The 18,838-nt window shown below is 48.4% G+C and overlaps 1 protein-coding gene across 5 annotated transcripts in view; it reads right to left on the reverse strand.

Moving 5' to 3' along the window:
* Positions 1-18,838, reverse strand: part of CAMSAP1 (calmodulin regulated spectrin associated protein 1) — a 36,074-nt gene that overhangs the window by 14,616 nt on the left and 2,620 nt on the right. For 2 of the 5 annotated variants that reach the window (XM_040083186.1, XM_040083185.1), the window contains exons 1-4: positions 17,435-17,539; positions 9,233-9,395; positions 542-804; positions 192-353 (exon numbers count right to left, since the gene is read on the reverse strand). In XM_040083186.1, coding sequence (XP_039939120.1) covers positions 192-353; positions 542-804; positions 9,233-9,395; positions 17,435-17,503 — 657 coding nt within the window. In that variant the 5' untranslated portion in view covers positions 17,504-17,539. Of the gene's footprint in view, positions 1-191; positions 354-541; positions 805-9,232; positions 9,396-9,758; positions 9,821-10,027; positions 10,143-17,434; positions 17,540-18,838 lie in introns of those variants that run through there. The other 3 variants (XM_040083189.1, XM_040083187.2, XM_058423072.1) reach the window with 3 other exon arrangements.

The raw sequence follows: 18,838 nt of genomic DNA on the forward strand, positions 1-18,838 counted from the left end.
TTTTCTAAGCTAGTTCCTGATTATCCTGTTTAAATTTACCACCTTTATTCTTCCCTAAGAAAAACAAGTTGCAAAAGTAGAGAGAAATAGAAATGCACAAGTAAGAAAGGAAGACACGCATCAGAATCCGTTTTAAAAATCACAAAGGTGACAAGAAAAGACGGGCAGGCTTTTCCCAAAGTAAATTTTACCTTGTTAATCCAGAAAACCATGGCATCCTCCAAATCATAGGGCAGTTCTTTTGAGGCACTGAATGTAGAGAAACGCTTGACACTGGCAACCACCTTCTCAATGCTGATCATTTCTACAGTGTAGGCCATCATAAGAGCATCAATCATTGCCATATGAGAACTCTAAAAGAGGGAAACAGAGAGGATTGGAAAATAAAACCCCTTTGAAAAAAAGGTACGTTCTAAACTGTATTTAAAACAAAACATTCCTAAGGTTAACGACCTAGAAATTAAGAGCTCTTCACTCCATTTACTATTTTAAATAGCGTTAAATAAAAAGGAGACGATTAGGTGGATTTAATTAAGCTAACCATTTTGATTGGTGCAGAGCCCAGATCAGATTCAGACACAGGTGTATCATCGCTCTCCATGACGTAAATCCCCTTCCGAGACAGCGCCTGGATCACGGACTGGTGTCCCTGCAGAGCAGCCACCTGATCCCCCTTGAGGATGAGGCTGCAGACCCGGCAGTAGAGCTCGCTGGAGAGCAGCAGCTTGATCACGGGGGGTTTGATGTGCTCCTGCTCGTACTGATCGATGTAGAAGGGGTCCTTCAGCTCCTCCGGGACGTTGTCTGCAACAGCGGAGAGAACAGCAACACGTGGCGCCGCTCGTCGCCGAAAGCGACCGGCGGGCGTCAGCGGCTCTCGTGTTTTATTTGGGATTGTCGCTGGTTAGATCGCAGGGTGCCAGATGGCACCACCTGATGGGTGTCAGATGGACAAGGTTTAGCCATGTCCTCAAAGCAAAAGCCCGAAGCATCCGGGCACAGCAGCTGGACAGCTGCAAGGCTCCGTCACCAAGAGGGTCTGGCCAGTCTCAAACCCCAGCCACCAATTTCTTGGTGAATTTTGGCAATGCAGAACGAAAAGACCAAAGTATCTGACTAAAACCTTGAATGTTTTACAAACCAGCCAGTGAGCTGATTATCTATTTTTTTGTCAAAAGCATTAAATCAAACTATTGCAGCTTTCAGCCTTTAAATAATTCAAAACAAGGAAGAAAACCACTCCATTTGGATTAAGCAGGAACTTTAAACCAAGTCTAAAATAGAACTTCTTCTGCCTTGGCCCAATTTCCAGAAGCTGTGTTGGGATTTTATCAAACTGAATCTAGACCCTGAGTGTAGTAATTTATAAGAAGTTAAAATTAGCAACACAGAAGGCCTCACCCTTGCTATAAACACACTTTTACTACTCCCCAGCACAGCTCAGAGCTGGCAGGAGAGAAAGGCCCTAACAACAACTAACATTCCCATCACTCTAAAGATGTCCAAGCCATCTCAAATCCATCCTTTGCTCTATATCCCCAAAGAAATCCTTCTCCTCATATTGGGTAATCAGCCTGGAAGCCATTGATCTTTATAACAACCGAGCAGGAATAATGAGAGTCCGCAACTCCAAGAAAAATATTTTCTAGCCTCAAGTGTATTGTCTTAATAGAAGCCTGACATTTCTTAAATTTCAAACATAAAATTCTATCTAATGCTATCCAGTCACTCTGAATATCTTTCCCCAAAGTCACTTAAGCAGTTCATTTTAAATATATACATCCACACTTAAAAGAATTATCAATTTGGCAGCATATTTACTTTTCATTCAGCTCATTTCCAGAATAATTAAATTTTCCCACTCCAAGAAACTCCTACACATACCTCTGAGCTGCAAAACAAGCCACACAATATTTGTATACTGCACAGCACTTGATGTTCATAAAGAAGAAGAATGGAGACAGAGTGTTATTGCATGAGCCACAAGCACATCTGACTTAGACAAGAATATGCAGCTAATCAGTGCTAACAGATCCTGTTGGTGCTGGTGCTCTTTTTCAAAATGGGAAGAAAGTTTAAAAAACTTCCTGAAGTTGTTTAAAATTAAGATAATAATTTTTCTTTTCTGTGACATTGAATGTGACTTTCTATTGAAGGTGGTTGGAAGAGACAATAAAACCCACTGGCACTACCTAAGAAACATTTGTTAACATGGCTGTCCATTTTTAGTGAAACACATAATAAATTCAGATATTTTTAATCTTCTTAACATTAGTCAACCTGACCTAAAATCAAAGGCTGTTGAAAGCTCATTCCAGTTAAAGGCCATTTCCAATTCCACATACAGAACTCAAGCTTCCATTTCTAAAGACTGAGGAAAGATCCAAAAATCCAAATGCAAAGCAGCTCCATATAACTCAACACTTTAGTTCATTACAAGCAGCTACACCTTTAACAGCCAAAGACACGTTGCTTTGCACTAGAATTATTTGTGAAAGGAAATAATACAAGCTCATAAAATATCCATGAAGTTGTACATCGCTGGCGGAGCATTAGCACCACTCCAAATTTTAAAGGCTTATTTTAAAACAACATTAAAAAAAAAAAAAAAAAAAAAAGAGCAAATTCCAAAAGTCTGAAATCTGCATTGCTTGGATGAGGGGTTTAGGTCCAACACCTGCTCTCCTCCAGCTCCCAGGCCCTGCTGGGGAACTGAGGTGATTGCCTGGAATTGGGCTGGAATGGTGGACAAAGAGCCCTGAGATCCCTCCTGCCCCACAGTCCGGATTTCCCTCACGATTTTTCCTCCTCCACAAGGTAGAGAGACTGTGATTATTTTATAGACTGTAATCGCTGCAAGGAAAAAGGTTTTTCTGCAACACTAACACACCCAGGAGGGAGTCAGTCTATAGGATTGGGGTCTTTAGACACATTATTAACACAGGAGAGGCCGTGGGAGCGTGGCGCAGAGGCTCCCGCGTGACAGGGGCAGGCAGAGCTCCCACATCCACTTCCGATTAAAACAGCTCATTTCAATGATTTTTAAAAGCCTTTTCTAGCACTAAATGGATCTAGTTCTTAGTGAGGAGATCCCATGTCAAAGAAATCAATATGTTAAAAAAAACAAAAACAAAAACCAAACAACCAACCCAAAACAAACAAAAAACAAGGAAACAAACCCCCAGCTTGCATTGTGTAATTCCATATCAAGCTCCAGTCAAGAAACCTGCAATCTTTTTCTTTTATACAGAAGAATCCTCTAATTTCATGTTTCTGATCTCCATATAACTGCTTAAGGACTGAATGGATTTGGATTGACCAGGATTAAGGGTAGGGCTGGGTGGGAATAACTTTTAGTACCAGGATTAATAATCTGACTTCCTACTATCATAGGAAGTTATTCATCAACATTAATCCTCCCATAATTGTCACTCAATTCACTATAAACACCTGCCCAGGTTTATTTTTTACACTAGTACATACTTCTGTCTGTCACACATAGGAACAATCCTGGAGCTGATTTATGTCCCGACACAAGATCCACAAAAAAATGAAGATATAAAAACCCTCTCAAAGCTCAAGAGTGCCAATACTAACTTTACTATTTCATTCAAATTTATTTCACGCTGGACACAATGGCAGGCACAAATAAGTGAGAAATAAATGGCAGGAAAACTTGAAATGCAAACAGGATGCTAAATAAGTGTATCATTCTGAGCTGGGAAACTCCCAAATAGAAATGATGTTGTGTTCTCAGTGCAGTTGTCCCAACTGGGGTAAGAACAGACAGAAAAGGGCTTTAATTGAGAGGTGTCTTCAATATTTGAAATCTGCATCTGAAAGTGCGACTGAAGACACTGATCTTACCTTTCACACCTGTTAATTATCCACAGAAAACACCTGCAGCACCCAGGGCTGCTCATTCTCCAGCCCTCGTAAAAAAGGACAAAATTCCCACACTGCCAGAAATCTCAGGAACACCCTGTCACTTTTAGAGCAATTACAGCCCATCAGAGCTAACCCAGTGCTCATTCAGATCACACACCACGGACACACAAGCAGCCCCTCCCACCATGGACACCTTTTCTCCTCAGTTTTTATGGATCAGACAAACCAAAGGTGCCACAGGCTCTGTGCTTGTCTCACTACAGAATGTGCCAAAGCGCTTTTTGAAGAAAATGTCCCAGGCTTTCCAAGCTCCAGTTTCTATCAGCATCTTTTCCAACACCTTCTTTCCATGACCTATAACTGAACTTGGAGGTTAGAAAAGTTCTGTTCATTAAGACCTGAGATTTTACACATTTATGCCTTGGATTTTGGGAAAAAAAAAATCAACATGAAAAATTAACTTCTGAGTAATTAACACCTAAGCTGTAGCTACAAAAATTTCTTCTTGAGCAGTTTAACAAATTAAAGGAAACCAAATTAAACCATGTCCTTATTCTTTGCTTATGAAGAAGTTTCCAATACAATCTTTTCATTCAGCCATTCTTTTGGTCTGTTCCATGGTATCAATGAGTTCTAATATCTCAAAAACTGTCAGTTCTGAGTATAAATCATCAAGTGCAAAATCTTTGAGAGGATTACAAAAATAACTTGCAACAAATGTCAGGGGGACAATTATTGCCAGACTCTCCTTACTTCAGGGGAGGGAGCATTTCTTTATCATCTCACTTACAAAAACCTGTTCAAAGACAACCACCTGATTATGACTTGATAAAGAAAAATACAGCAATATGAACAAATTTGACTTATCCCTTCAACTGACGGGGTGGATCCACCCCAGATGTTATTTTACCTCCAGAAGCACGAAGAACTGGTTTCACATGGAAAGGGAGCCAAGCTGTCCTGGTAAACAGCACAAAGCTTATTCAAATTCTGAGTAGGATTTCGTTAGTATCAGTATCTGCTCCCAGAATTATTCAGTACTGGGTGAATGTCCAAGCTGAGCACAAACTCCGCCTTCTCAGCACTAAGATCACCAGAATATAAACATTTTGTGTCGGTTCTCATTACAGCACTGAATTCTAAAGCCAGTAAGTGATCTGTAACAGGACACATGAAAATTTACATACAACAGGCAGGAAAACCCAAGCTAAAGGCTTTGCAAACTGCTGGGAGAGTGACTGCAGCTATTACCATATCTTTTGATCAGGGATAAAGCCACAATCCTGGATGAAGCAGAAGAGAGAAAATAATAGTTATGGAATCCTTCACCCCTGTAAACTTCACACAATAATACCTCAGTGTTTATGAAACAGGTGCTATTGAAGAAACAAACATTTAACTGTTAATATTTGCTAAACACAACAGCTTTCTTAAAAGGATTTTTACTACTAACCTGAGAAGACAGCTGACAAAAGACAAGCAGGGATTTAGGGAATTTAGCCCAGGAAACATCCTCACATTGCCTCTACCAACCGTGGGGAGCTATTACAGCACTGTAAAACCTTATTTAGCAAGTAAGTTCTAAGTATTCAAAGACAAAAAAAATCCAAACTTGCATTTCCCTTCCAATGCATTCCATTAGTCCTTGGCTTTCCTGCCTGCATCTTGCCAAAGGTTCCAGGCTACTGTCAGCATTAAGTCTGGAAACTATGTAAAGCTCCCAGCCCTGATAAATAAGTAAAACCCATCAGGTCCCTTTTGAAAAATCCGAATTTTGCACACTGTTTTAAAGAACCAGCAATATTTGGTATGGAAAGGGTTGCAAAGAACGCACCGCTCACAGCAAACTGAGACACTTCCATATCCTTCAATACCTAAATTTTAATATTATAGCCATGATGATGGAAAACATAATTTCTACACATAAATTACTGCCGCGTTAAATCTGCTGGGAAATCAGGATTTTTCCTTGTCACTGTCAATTTTCCCAAGTGGTACCAAATAAAAGCACCCTGAGTTTGCTCTTTCCAACTGCTGCTGCTCGGAGCCCGAGGCGCCGGGGGCGCTGAAGGGCCAGGTCCACTTCCCACTGCTCTGCGTGGCCTCGTTCCTGCTCGGAAATCTGGATCATTCCCACCGCTGTGGAAAAGTGATCTCCCCATGGAGGGCTTGCCAAGCCTCCCCAGCCCTCCCACGCTCGCCCTCTGTGAGCTGAAGTTCCCCACACTCAGTGGCAGCTTTGCTCCTCAACCCTTTAAACATCAGGAATTAGAATTCCCTCAAGCGGCCGTTTGGTTCTCATCAAAGTTTGAGGAAGAAAAAAGATAATTCTGGTCCAATTAAACTCCATTTTCTCAAACCACTGTCTCAGCTAAAGGGATTTAGAACCTTTCCAGGGTACAGCAGGTTTCCAGATGTGCTCGGAGTGAGAGTGATCCATGTCAGTACTCCCAGATTTATTTGGGGAGATGGATGACAGCGAATGGAGAAGGAGCTTCCCTCATGACATGCTTCCCCTCTGCTTTCTGGAATTCAGACAAACAGTTGTAGGACCTCCCTCTGGAGCCCATCTGTGCCAGCCAGGCATCCACCACAGCCAGGAGCTGCAGGTTTCCAGGAACAAACCATCCTGCCCAATTCCTGTGCAAGAAGAAGAGTTGTCTTGCAGTGTTTGTGGAGCTGCTCAGATGTTTGGCTATCAAAATTCTCTTTTCATGGCCAGAAGGTGAAAAAAAAAAAAAATTTAAAAAAAGGAGGGCTGCATCATCAAATAAAACAAAGCCCAAACTAGGACTTCAAATTATTTGTCATGCATGCTCCCAGCGATTTGTCCTTGAGGAAAAAAACCCACAAAGGATGACGAATTTTCCTATTTAAATGCCAGCTTAGAAGTTGAGAATTCAAATATCCTTTAAGAGCAAAGAAAAAATACAGTTACAGGTAGAACCTGCAGAGATGAGTGACTTCCAGTAACAGCCTACAGCAGCATCAAATCCCTGCTCTTGACCCTTCCCACTCTTCACCACAAGCTCAGTCTTACCCAGATGAAAATAAAATGCGCCAGAATTTGAAGGATTAAGGCACAAAATTATGTCAGTTCATAAGTCAAATCCAAACCTAACATATCAGAAAAATATTCATTCACTTGAAGGCGGTTATGGAAACCTTATCAGGTAAGATTTACTTCAGAACAGAGGTGCTTAATATTACAAACAGATAAGACTTTTTTTTTTTACCAAATTAACCAGAAATGTCTAAAATAATAAAAAGTCCTCAAACCCTTTAACCTGCATAGTGAGATTTTAAATAATAAAATCACAATTGACTGTAGCTGCCCCAAGACTCACTGAACAACATCCGGTATCTTAATACTAAACCACAACCCTGAGAGATGACAAGTAATGTGTTAAATTCAAGTATTATTCAAAATTATAATCACACAGGAAACCTTCTTAAACCCATCTCTCTATGAATTAAAGAGGCTTATAAATTTCTAGGGATTGTGCAATGCTATTCCAGCAGTAATGGCTAACATGTGACAGCGAATTGCAGGAGCCATTTCAAAAATCAAACTACATTTCCACGGGCCACAGTCTTGCAAAGACACACACAGACACCAATCCTCACTCCCTGCGGAAAAAAATTACTTTTTTTTCCTATTGTTTGTGGCATTTAAATGTTGTTCTTTGTGATCTGAACAAGCCTAAATGCAAGGAGAACGACTGGCAGAGGCTGCTGCAGCCAGAGATCCCAGCTCCGCCATGGGAAAAGCCGTTTCTTTTCAGCTTTTAGTCACAGGAAAGCCAAATACTTTTTACAACCTGCGCTGTCAGGAGCATAAACAGACTTGCCATTAAGCAATTAAGTGGTCCGAGAGGTTCAGACACAAGCCTGAGCGCTGGATGGAGCAGACACCACCCAGCAGCACGAGGCCACGGAGCTCTCTCTGCAGCGTAGGATCCGCGCCAGTCCCTTCCCACTTAGGATCAGCTTTCCTTCGAAACAAAGTCACAATATAAATAGTGCATCCCCAGGTCTGGAATAGCCGCTTTATCACGGACCGCTAAAAAGTTTCAGGAAATGTTACAAACAAGTCCAGTAACTGAGAAATATTTACATCAGGAAGTGGCTGTGCTGTTCTTTTAAGTTATCAATGTTCCACTGACACCCTCCCCAAATTCCCACATTTTCAGACGTCATCTGATCCGTGGGGGTTTTTTTGCCTCTTGTTGCTTGTAACAAAATACATTAAACATTGTAAACCCTATGATTTTTTTTTTTTAATTTTTTTTTTTTTTTTTTTTTTTGCCCACAATCACCAAGATGAGGGGGACACTGACAAGGCTGGAAATATTTAAGAAGAAAAATAATTTATAAAATATATCCCAGCAAGGATTAATATTTAATGGCAGGAATGGACCACTTTTCTTCAGCCTTGTCACCAAGTAAGCCATTGCTAATCCATTAAGCATATTATGAGTTTGGAGAATTAGACTTAGATTAACAGGGCCACCTCATTTTCCAAAACAAGACTCTATACATGTTTTTATTATATCTTTTGTTCTGGATAAAACAGACCCATGCAATACTTTGCATCCCATTTCCTCATAATGAAGCTACTTAAAACTTGAGATGTATTTTGTACGTCGAGACAGATCTAGCTCAAAACAAAAATGCATGTTTCAATAGCTGCCAGGAAAACACTGTACAAATATACTCCAATAATATTTATTTTTCCACATTTGACAGTAAAAGTTTATGACAATGTGAGGGAAGGAAGAACTCCTCTATCCCCTACAACCTGCTCTTTAATGTCACAGAGCCCAAACTACATCTGCTCATTCAACATTTCTCTCCATAAAACAAAAATGTTGCTGAACGCAAACGGATTATTTTTTGGAACATTTGGGATGTAAAACCACAATCTGACAGAAAAAAAAGAAGTCCTAACTGAGCATACAAAGGGTATCAAGGGCCCAGCATCTGTTGGACAAGACGACCAGACAAGGAAGAACCTAAAGCCTGGAGGGACTTGGGGCCTGCAAGCAGTGACATAAAGCTCTGTGGAACAAAGTCTGCTTAGCTAAAGCAAGGATTTAAACATTTTGAGGCAGGCAATTCTTGCCAAGCACCATCTGGGAGCGTTCACCATTAGGTTTGCTGATTCAGGGCATCTCATACAGTCCCGTTATTCCTGTTTAAGGTACCAGCAAAGGTAGAGAACAGGCTGCCATATTATTGATATTTAAAACAAAGCCAAATTTAATTACTCCTGAAACAGCAGGGGAGACAGAAAAAAGCAAGAACAAAATCAAGAATGACTTCACGATAGAGGCGATCTTACCTATTCCGTAGGCTTTAGCACAGATCCATTGTAGATTAGCAGCTATTTTTGCTCTGGCTGAATCATAGAGCTCCAAAGGGACAATCTCAACTGCACTATCTGTCAGAGCATCCATTTTTCTTCTGGTACTATCTCCACCCGCACAAACATCAACATCCACCATCTAAAACAAAAACAAAAGGCAGAGACTTTTACACGAGCCGACGATTCTAAAGCCACACAGGAGAGGGGCCGGCCAGGCGGCACACAACAGGCCCGACATCCTTCGGGATTTCCACCGGGAGGGCTGATGTAGCGATTCCAAACCCACTCGGAAATCAAAAGGCATCGGAGCCCGGGGCGAGCATCCCTTTTTGTCAAGGGCAGGGCCCGGCTGGGCGAGCCCCCAGCGGAGAAAGGCGCAGCCCCGTCACCTGCCGATGGGATAAAGGAAGGACGGGGCTCTCCGGAACAATGCGGGCAGGTACCGCCGCCCCCTCCCCGCCCGCGGGGCCGCGCCGGGGCAGGGGCAGAGCCAGGGCAGCACCTGCGGCTCCTTCCCCCGCCTCGCCCCCGAGAAGCAGCACAGGCTCCGCGCCCGCACGCCCATGGCCGGGCCGAGCAGCGCCGGGGGCCGGCGGAGCCCCCTCCCCGCATCCCCGCCCCACCCGGGCGGAGGAGGAGGCGGCGGCGGCGAGGGCGGGAGAGGCGGGGGGCGCAGCCCGCCCGGCGCCGGCTCCGCGCAGGCCCCCGCCGAGCCCCCCGCCGCCGCCGCTCGCCCCCGCCCGCCGCGGCCTGCAGGCCCCGCCGCCTCACCTTGCCGCGCTACCGCTGCCTCATCCCCGGCGCGGGAAAGGGGCACGGCGGTGCCCGGAGCCCCGGCGGGGCGGGGATGGGGAGTCTCGGCGGGCCCGGCGCCGGTGCCGGAGCGGGAGGCACGGACGGAGCCGCCGCCGCCGCCGCCGAGGGGCCGCGGCTGCCGCTGCGCTCGGGGCCGCGCGCGCGCGCGCGCATGCGCCCCGCCTCCCGCCCCGCGCGCGCGCCCGCGCCCTCTCCCTCTCTCCGAGCGCCCCCCCCCCCCCCGCCCTTCCCGCTCCCGCCGCGCCCGGCCCGGGGCGCGCGCGCGCGCGCTCGAGGGGAAAAGGGAGAGGCGGGAGGGAGCGGCGAGGGGAGGCGGGAGCGCCTGCGCGGGCGAGCGCGCGCGCGCGCGCGGGGTGCACGGCCTCCCGCCGCCCGCGCGCGCCGGGCAACCGTTGCCACGGCGACCGCGCCCGGCCCGCGCGCGCGGGGCGCGAGGACCACGCCCCTCACGGCCCCGCCGCCCGCGCGGTCCCTCACGGACCCACAGCCCACCACGGACCCACAGCCCACCATGGACCCACAGGCCCTCACGGACCCACAGCCCACCACGGACCCACAGCCCCTCACAGACCCACAGCCCACCACGGACCCACAGCCCACCACGGACCCACAGCCCACCATGGACCCACAGGCCCTCACGGACCCACAGCCCACCACGGACCCACAGCCCCTCACAGACCCACAGCCCACCACGGACCCACAGCCCCTCACGGACCCACAGCCCCTCACGGACCCACAGCCCACCATGGACCCACAGCTCTGGCACACCCATGTCCTCATGGACCTGCCCCACCTCATGGACCCACAACCATCATGGTCCTCCTGCCCTCACAGCCCTGCTGCCCACATCCTCTACCCCATCTTGAGGAGCAGGGCTGCTGGGGGAGCACCGGGGTCCAGCCTGTGGGAGTCATGATGGAGAAAGACCCTCTTTGGTTAAAAATGGGGTGAATGAGAGCGACTTGAGCCGCGCCCCATTCCAGTGACCTGTCAGGCAGGTCCAGGCCCTCCTAACCCACAGCCCGGGGAATGTGTGGGGTCTGCAGGGGTTTAGGGAATCAGCTCCTGAGCAGGAGGTGGAATCAGGGCTGCTGAGCCCCCCACCCTATCCCGACCCCATCCTCACCCCACAGGGTCACAACCCCTTGGCATCTTCACCCAGCCTTCCCTTTCGATGCAGGGAAGCACAGAAATGCCAAAGAAACTCTCTCTCCACAAAAATCACCAGCTGTGGGAACATTTAGGTGCATGATACATTCCTCTGTGCCAAAGCAGTTGTGTTCTTAAGTGCAGGAAGGATTGAAATTTCTCTCTGCTGTCAGCACGGCTCAATAAAACATTGGGTTTGTATCAAAAAGTATCAGCAATACTTTTCTTCGTGGTTTTACAAATAATGTCCTTCAAGATTTGCTGAGTTACTCCCTTCTCACCATCAGAGGACATCAAATATGGTTTTCAGGCCAAAGCCTGACTTACACATTTTACGTTTCTTGGCAAAAACAGAATTTCTTTCTCTGATTTATGTCATGATCTGTAACAACAGCAGGAAATGTGTGACAGGTTCAAGATGTGGGGTTTTTTTGCTGTCTCCCAGCCCTGTCCAGAGGCTGCGGTCCTGCTTTGGCATGGCAAGCAGGGGTCACAGAGTCCTGGAATAGAATCATGGAATATCCTGAGCTGGAAGGAACCCACAGGGATCACTGAGTCCAACCCGAGCCCCTGCACAGACACCTCAACCCTCTTCATGGCCTCCTGTGGATGCTCTCTAACAGCTTTAGATCTTGCTTATCTCGTGGTGCCCAAAACTCTGTGCAGTTTTGGCCACCACTGCCTACCAGGCTCGTGATCAAAACCAGATCCTGCAGATTAGCTCACTTGACAAGTGAGTTTTAGGGCTCGTCTGAAAAGTGAAGCTGCATGATTGAGCTTCGAGCCTTTAATGTCCGTGCCCGCCAGATAAATTATCTTCATATCCATCTACTGAAACCATGATTACAAGTTTAGCTGCACAACAGCGATAGCAGACTGACCTTATTCCACCTAATTTTGTTATGATTCTCATAAATTATTTTCCTGCTGCATGTAACTGGTAGATTATATGAATATTTCAGAATCATCAAAGATTCATTTGGGTCTGTCTTAAGATTCAACGTTTATTTCCCTGTGTCTTCTCAAAGTGCAAGGGGAGGGCATTTTTTTGTTTGTGTCACCAGGAAATACGATCTGGTGTGCAAAGGTCATTCCAGCCTCTATCACTCTTCCATACTGCAGGGTTGTGTGCAATTAAAGTGTCTTTGCAAACAACTTGCTGGTTGTTTTATAATCTCTGTTCGAAGGGTTTGGTTTTCAGCACGGTGGTTACAGGCTGTCAATTCGTGGCGTTATCATCGGAACAAGCTGCTCTCGGTTTTAGATTAAGCATTAAGGCCCAATCCAAATCCCCTTATATCTGAGAAGAATGTTCTCAGTTTCGTGGTGGATCGGGCATTAGACCCACGGCAGGAACAGAACTGCCCTTGGACGCCTGGAGCGGATGGACTGAAACTCTCGGAATAAAAAAGTGGAAAAAGCATAAGAAGCAGAAATCTCTCCTTTCCCAGGCTGCTGCTGCACATAGGATCCTGGCCTTGGACTTACCTCTTGCTCTGCCCCTTTTTCTCCTTTCTGCACCTCTTCCAGTCTGCTGTGGAATGTTCTTCCTCTATGGTAATTCCCTGAAACTCTGCTGTTGAGGGCATTTGCATGTCCTTAAGTGGAAGCTGAAATTGATGTTTTGGGAAACTTTGTAGGTGATGATGAAGTGGTTTGTCAAGAACTCGGCATCATCCCACACCAGCGTCCTCAAACTTGTCCCGGAGATAAAAAGCCTGCATTTAAAGTGGGAGGGTCACCAGTAGATTGCTAAGTGTGTTTGCTTTTTCCATGAGAAAATAAATGACTCTCCCATATTCAGCAGCAACAAATTCATCTGTAATTTGCGTGCTGCTTGTTTCTTTCTGTGCTCCACTACTAAACACACTCCAAGGCTTTTCTTCTGGAGAAATGGTAATGCATTGCTTTTCTACATGAAATAATTTTCCTGTTAGTCTCCTGGATTCCTCACGCACTGAGAGTAGGTGTACACGTGAACTGACACAACTTGTCTTCCAGCAGAGATCTGAGGTTAATTACTTGCAGGCAATTCCTTTGAGAAATCACCATATTCACACATGACACCCATTGCAGGTAGTTGGACCCTCATGCTTGTTTTCTGCTATACTGGTTAAAAGTCTGGGATTTGGGTTTTTTCCACCGTGTTTTAACTATCAATATTGGGAGACTATGAGTAGAATAAGAGCATCAGTTCCCAGAATATCTGATGTCCCCAAGGACAGCAGATCTAAATTCATGTTGTAAAAAACTGTGCTGTGGCCTGGGACTTATGGTGTGAGCATAGATCCTGGCTATGTAGAGGAAGAGCTTCCATTCCTGGAATGATTTGGAAAAGACCTTAAGGATCATTTTTCCTCTAAACCCCTGCAGTGGGAGGGACACCTTCCACTATCCCAGGTTTCTCCACGCCCCATCCAACCTGGCCTGGAACATTGTCAAGGATGGGCAGCCTCAGCTTGTCCTCAGCAGCCAATAAAGGCAGGTGGCTCACTCTGGCAAGAGATTTTTTGCCTTCAGTCTTGCCCAACAGCTGCTGCCTATGCTCTGGGGAGCAGGGAGAGAAAATACTCAAATGAATGAACATTTTTATCTCTTACCCTTGCAGAATTTCCAAGGCAGCCACGAGTGCTGGAGATGGCCCCAGCAGAGCAGCGGGCAGCTCGTGCACACTCACAGCCCTGGCTGCTTGCTGCTCTCTCCTTAGGGCTCTATTTTCAGCCCTGGACTAATTTTGAACCCTGCTGTAGCTGCTTCCCTGTGCTTAGTTCTGCAGGGCCTCGTTTGCCCTGGTGCTGAGCACTTAATATCCCCAGCCGGGATTGACTTAGAGCCTGGGCACACCCCGAGGTCACAGCGTGTGGCCAAGGCTGGCACTGCCTGGGGGGCACAGGGGCCTGTCTCCTCTGAGCCCATCAGATTTGATGTCCTAAACATATGCATGTACTACAGAGACCAAAAGAAAATTGCATCCTACCAGAAATTCCACAAGGAAAAGGAGACGTGGTCAAGAAGACACTTAAAATATCTCCTGACTGACTGGAGCCTGGGTCCCACCACACGAGAGGGAATGGGGCTGGCAGCCTCCTCGTGCTCTTGCTGCTCCGACAGCTCCAAACGTCTTTTCCTCCCTTGTACAAAACAGTTTCCTGTGACAGTCCATCAGGGAGCCAGCCTCAAGGAGGAGAGAGCAGGATATTATTCTTAGTAATGGAACCATCACTCCAGTGCCATTCCCAACAGCAAGGGAACAGTTTCTAAGGCACAGCGCCGCTGTCAGCAATTCCTTATCTCCAGCTCTGTAGCTCGGCAGGAATATGCAGTGGCAAGGCCTTGTGCATCAGGGAACCGCAGGCAACAGCAACATTTTTCATGTAAATAAAGAAAACAAATGAAGTGCAGGTAGTAAGATTCCATTTCATTCATGCTTTTGTATTATTTCAAAGGTAATGTATATGCAGCTCAGCTGTTATGCTGATGAGCCCAACAGGTTATTCAGATTTATTTCTTTTTCCGCTGCTTGGAGTGTTTGATGTGTATCAAACCCAAGAAATGGGACGGGCAGGGAGCACTGGCAGCTCTGCTCCTCACAGAGAGGGGCTTCCCCCCAGCCAGGGACATGCCCCATCACATTTAAAAGAATACTCATGTTCGGCACTTATCTTCAAAGTGCTGTGCAAACATTAATTAATGGCTCTGTCATTGCCAGGGGGAAGAGCTGGCAGAGGGAGGGGTGACAGCTCACCCTGCCTGCCTTCCTTGCTGGGAGCCAGAGCTTCCTTCTCCAGCTGTGAGGAGCGGGATGCTCCATCCCCAGGCCTCTGGTTATCTCCAGCAATTACCGCTCTGGAAGTGCTGCTGGTGGGTTCTAAGTGCCTGCATCAATAATAGGAGGGGGTTTTGCCTGTAAGATGTTTTTATCCATAAGATTATTTATTTTTAGAGTCCCTGAGCTGTGTTTAGGATGATAACGGGTCAATAGCACTTACAGCCCAGCAGGTTTTCCCAGGAGTCTCATCCCACCATGCCTTGTCATTCCTTGGGCAACCCCAAGCAGGGAGACCCCAGGGATGAGCTGGGTGAGCACTGAAAGGGTTTTGAGTGTTGTCATGATCTAATTAATGAGCAAATGAGAGGTTTCTATCTTTCCATGTATCTTTATATTCATTAAACCATTTTTAGCAACCACATTTGGGTAGTGCTCAAACAAATCAGTTTCAATGGGGACTGTTGATTTTCTTTTCCCAGATGATTTCTTTAAAAAATGCAGCTTTTTTTTCCTAAGGACACTTTAAGTAAAACTATATTTACTACAAATGTACAACTATGCAAAGACAGAATGACTTATCCCCAACTTTTTCACCACTTAAACATTGCGGGAAATCAATGAATAAGTGAAAGGCAGGAGAAACGAGCAAGAAATAAACCTAATCGGATTCCAAAATGCAACATCTTCCCCCTCCTCCTGGCCCAGAGCAAGATGGAACATCCTCAGCATTGTCATCCCAATAAATCCCGTTGGGATTGCAGAGCAGCACAAATCCCTGGCACAGGAATAGCCTGGCATCCGTCAGCATGGCACAGAGCCCTCCTCTTGCCATGAGCTGGCACATGGTTATCCCCAAAAACAACACCCTGATCCCCTGCTAAGCATTACCTTTGGGAATTCACAGCCAACTCAGCCAACCCTTTCCAAAGGCTGTAAAGACGCAGTGATTTCACCAAAATGTTCTACATCCACGCGCAGAGGGAGCTGTGCACGAGGGAACAAACCCGGGGCCGCCTTGTTCCAGGCCCCCAGGGGGATGCACAAAGGCAAACGCTGCCTGCCAGGTCCTGGAAAATCCATCCCAGCCACAGGAGGGATGTACCTGACCCAGCATTCCCCATTCCCTGCGGCAGATTTGAGTTTTGCTCTTGCAATACGGGGGATATTTTGAGGACAGGGCTGTCATTTCTGGATTTCAAGGCTTCTTCCTCCACAAATATAAACTTTCAGCCCTGGGCTGAGGGGCCAGCATAGAAACTTGCTCTGGGTGATCTTGATGTGCTTCAGTCCAGCAAAAAAACTGCCTCAAAAGCAAATGAAAGCTCCTCTAATTCCCTCACAGCAGGGTCTGGCAGGGGTGGGCAGTGATTTCCCATTGCATTTTGCCTCATTCCCACTCAATATTTTTAACTCCTGCTCTTCTGGTGGGGTGCATCTCCCAGTTCCCCTTGCTGCCAGCCCTGTGCACAGCCAAAGCCTTCACCTGGCAGCCCTGCCCCCTCCTGCCCTGCCTGCAGAGAGGTGCCAAAGCAAACACTGCCCTCCTCACCCGCTTGGGCCCCAGCCAGCTTCCACATGCTCCAACACTCCTAAATCTGCAGCCAGAGAAATATGGGAATGTACAAATTAGTCAGAGGAATTGAAACACCTCCATCCTGCTCATCCAGGTCTTATTTACAGCGAGAACTTGATGGCTGTAAAATTGAGACACTGAGCAGGAAACCAAACCCTGCCAGAGCCTCTGATCCACCGGCAGCGAGCTCCAGCTGATGGACCTCAGAGCAGACCCCCAGGACGAGGGGTGGGCAGTGGGCAGCCTGGTGCCCACACTGCTGGCAGAGATGCCAAAGCCCAGGGGCACACGGTGTGGCAGAGCTGGGCACAGAGGGGGTCCTGCATGCCCCGGGGTGCCTGTCACCAGCTACTCCCTTCCAATGGCTTTGGCACCTGCCGAGGTCGGCAGAGATGTGGGCAGGACACAGCCCCACACCAGGATGGGTCTGAGCGAGGAGAGCGACCACGACACTGTGAGCAGTACCTGGGGGTGAAACACCACCTGGCTGGTGATGGCCCCATCCTGCTGGGACAGGGGTGACCCCTCTGTCCCCATTCCCAGTGCTGCTCACTTGGGCCATTGGGTGTGGATGGTGCCCACGCCTGCCAAGGCTGCTGCCTGCCCAGCACCACGCCGCCTCAGGCTTCATTCCCTGGCTGAGAGCAGCCCGAACCCCTCAGCTGGCCCTGGGCTGATGAGACCCCCGGGGCAGCCAGGAGCACGTGGAGAAGGGGATGCTGCAAAGAACTCCCATTTCCGTGGGGCTGAGGCACCGGGAGCCGCTGCTTGTCCTACGGGGCAGACACACGGCTGCTGTGAGACCCCCAACCGCCCGAAGACCCCCGGGAGCAGCCCCTGACCGAATGAATCCCCGACAGCACCGACTTACCGCTGGCCGCCGTCGACATCCTCGCAGCCTCGGGGGTCGCCGGGGGCTCTGGGCAGCTCCCCGCGGCATGGGAGCCCATGGCACGGCCCGGGGCTCAGCGCCGGGGGGCTCAGCGCCGGGGGGCTCAGCGCCGGGGGGCTCGGTGCCCTGCGCTCCCCGGGAAGGGCTGGGGGCAGCGGGGCAGCGCTGCGCTCCCCGGCATCGCTGGCATCACCACGGCAACTGCCGGCTGACTCACGCTCCTTGCGAGTGACATCAGAGATGCGGAGGAGGGGGCCGCGGGCTGCGGGGCGACGCCGGGAGCCGATATTCCCGCTTTGGCTTTGGTTAAAGCTGGAAGGTTTCGTGCAGCGAAAGCTTCCAGTTGCAGCCCCGCATGGCAGAGCCACGCCGGGATCTTGGAGTTCTTTTGGGTTTTTTTTGGGAGAGCCAGGGATTAGGGAGGGGGGAAGATGCTGGAGCCCATCGGCTCTGAAAGCTGCCCAGTGCTGGCGGCATGGCGGGACTGGGACAGAGGCAGGGGGACAGAGGAGATCCCGCTCCCCCCCTACTGCCCTTGGACTTCAGTTCTGTTCAAAAAACCCCAGATTAAGGAAACCGGTTGAGAAATTACTTACTCCGGCTTCCCTGGTACCAAGAATAGGTGAAGAGGGGAGGCACTGGGCCACTCATGTTCAGGCACATTTCTCCTGCACATCCTCCCTCTGGAACGCCGCCCTGCAGTGCCCAGCACTTGTGTCCGGCTTGGTGGGAGCTGAAAAGGGACCTTGCCTGGAAACCAGGCAGGAGCAGGCAGGAATGTTTGCTGGGCACACACACAGGGGGCTCAGGCCCAGCACAAACCAATGCTCCACATTTTTTCAGAGGGATTTGGCAGCACATTTTCTCAGAGCCATCTGGTAGCCACAGCCAGGAGCGCTGACGGCTCCATCCCCTCCACTCACGGGCTCTGTTAGACTGAGCCTGATGAGACAAGAAGTATTTTTAGTGGGATGAGAGTCCTGCATGAGGCTCTGTGCCGAGCAAGAGCAGCCAGTGATGCAGCAGCCACACCACCTCCAAAAACCAAACTTTTATCAACCCTCCATGGGAGCGGCCCCCAAGGCATCACAGCTCCAGGCAACACCCTGCCCCAGATCCCTCCCGGGGGGCTCCTGGGCATCCCTGCCTCCACGAGGCTGGGATCAGGGAACCCAACACTTGGGGCTTTTATTTTTAGCCCAGCAAACTATAAATACAGCCCCACGGTAACGCATGGGAATCCGAGCGACTGCTCAGCCCGGGAAGTGACGGCACCAGGGAAGCCCCTGGCTGCCAGAGCTGCACCACCAGAGCTCCAACAGGAAAGGCTCTGTCCTGCTCCCAGACACCTGGGCTGCGTGGAAATACTCCACTTAGGGACTG

This window comes from Hirundo rustica, chromosome 20, assembly GCF_015227805.2.
Source record: "Hirundo rustica isolate bHirRus1 chromosome 20, bHirRus1.pri.v3, whole genome shotgun sequence".
Taxonomy (NCBI): domain Eukaryota; kingdom Metazoa; phylum Chordata; class Aves; order Passeriformes; family Hirundinidae; genus Hirundo; species Hirundo rustica.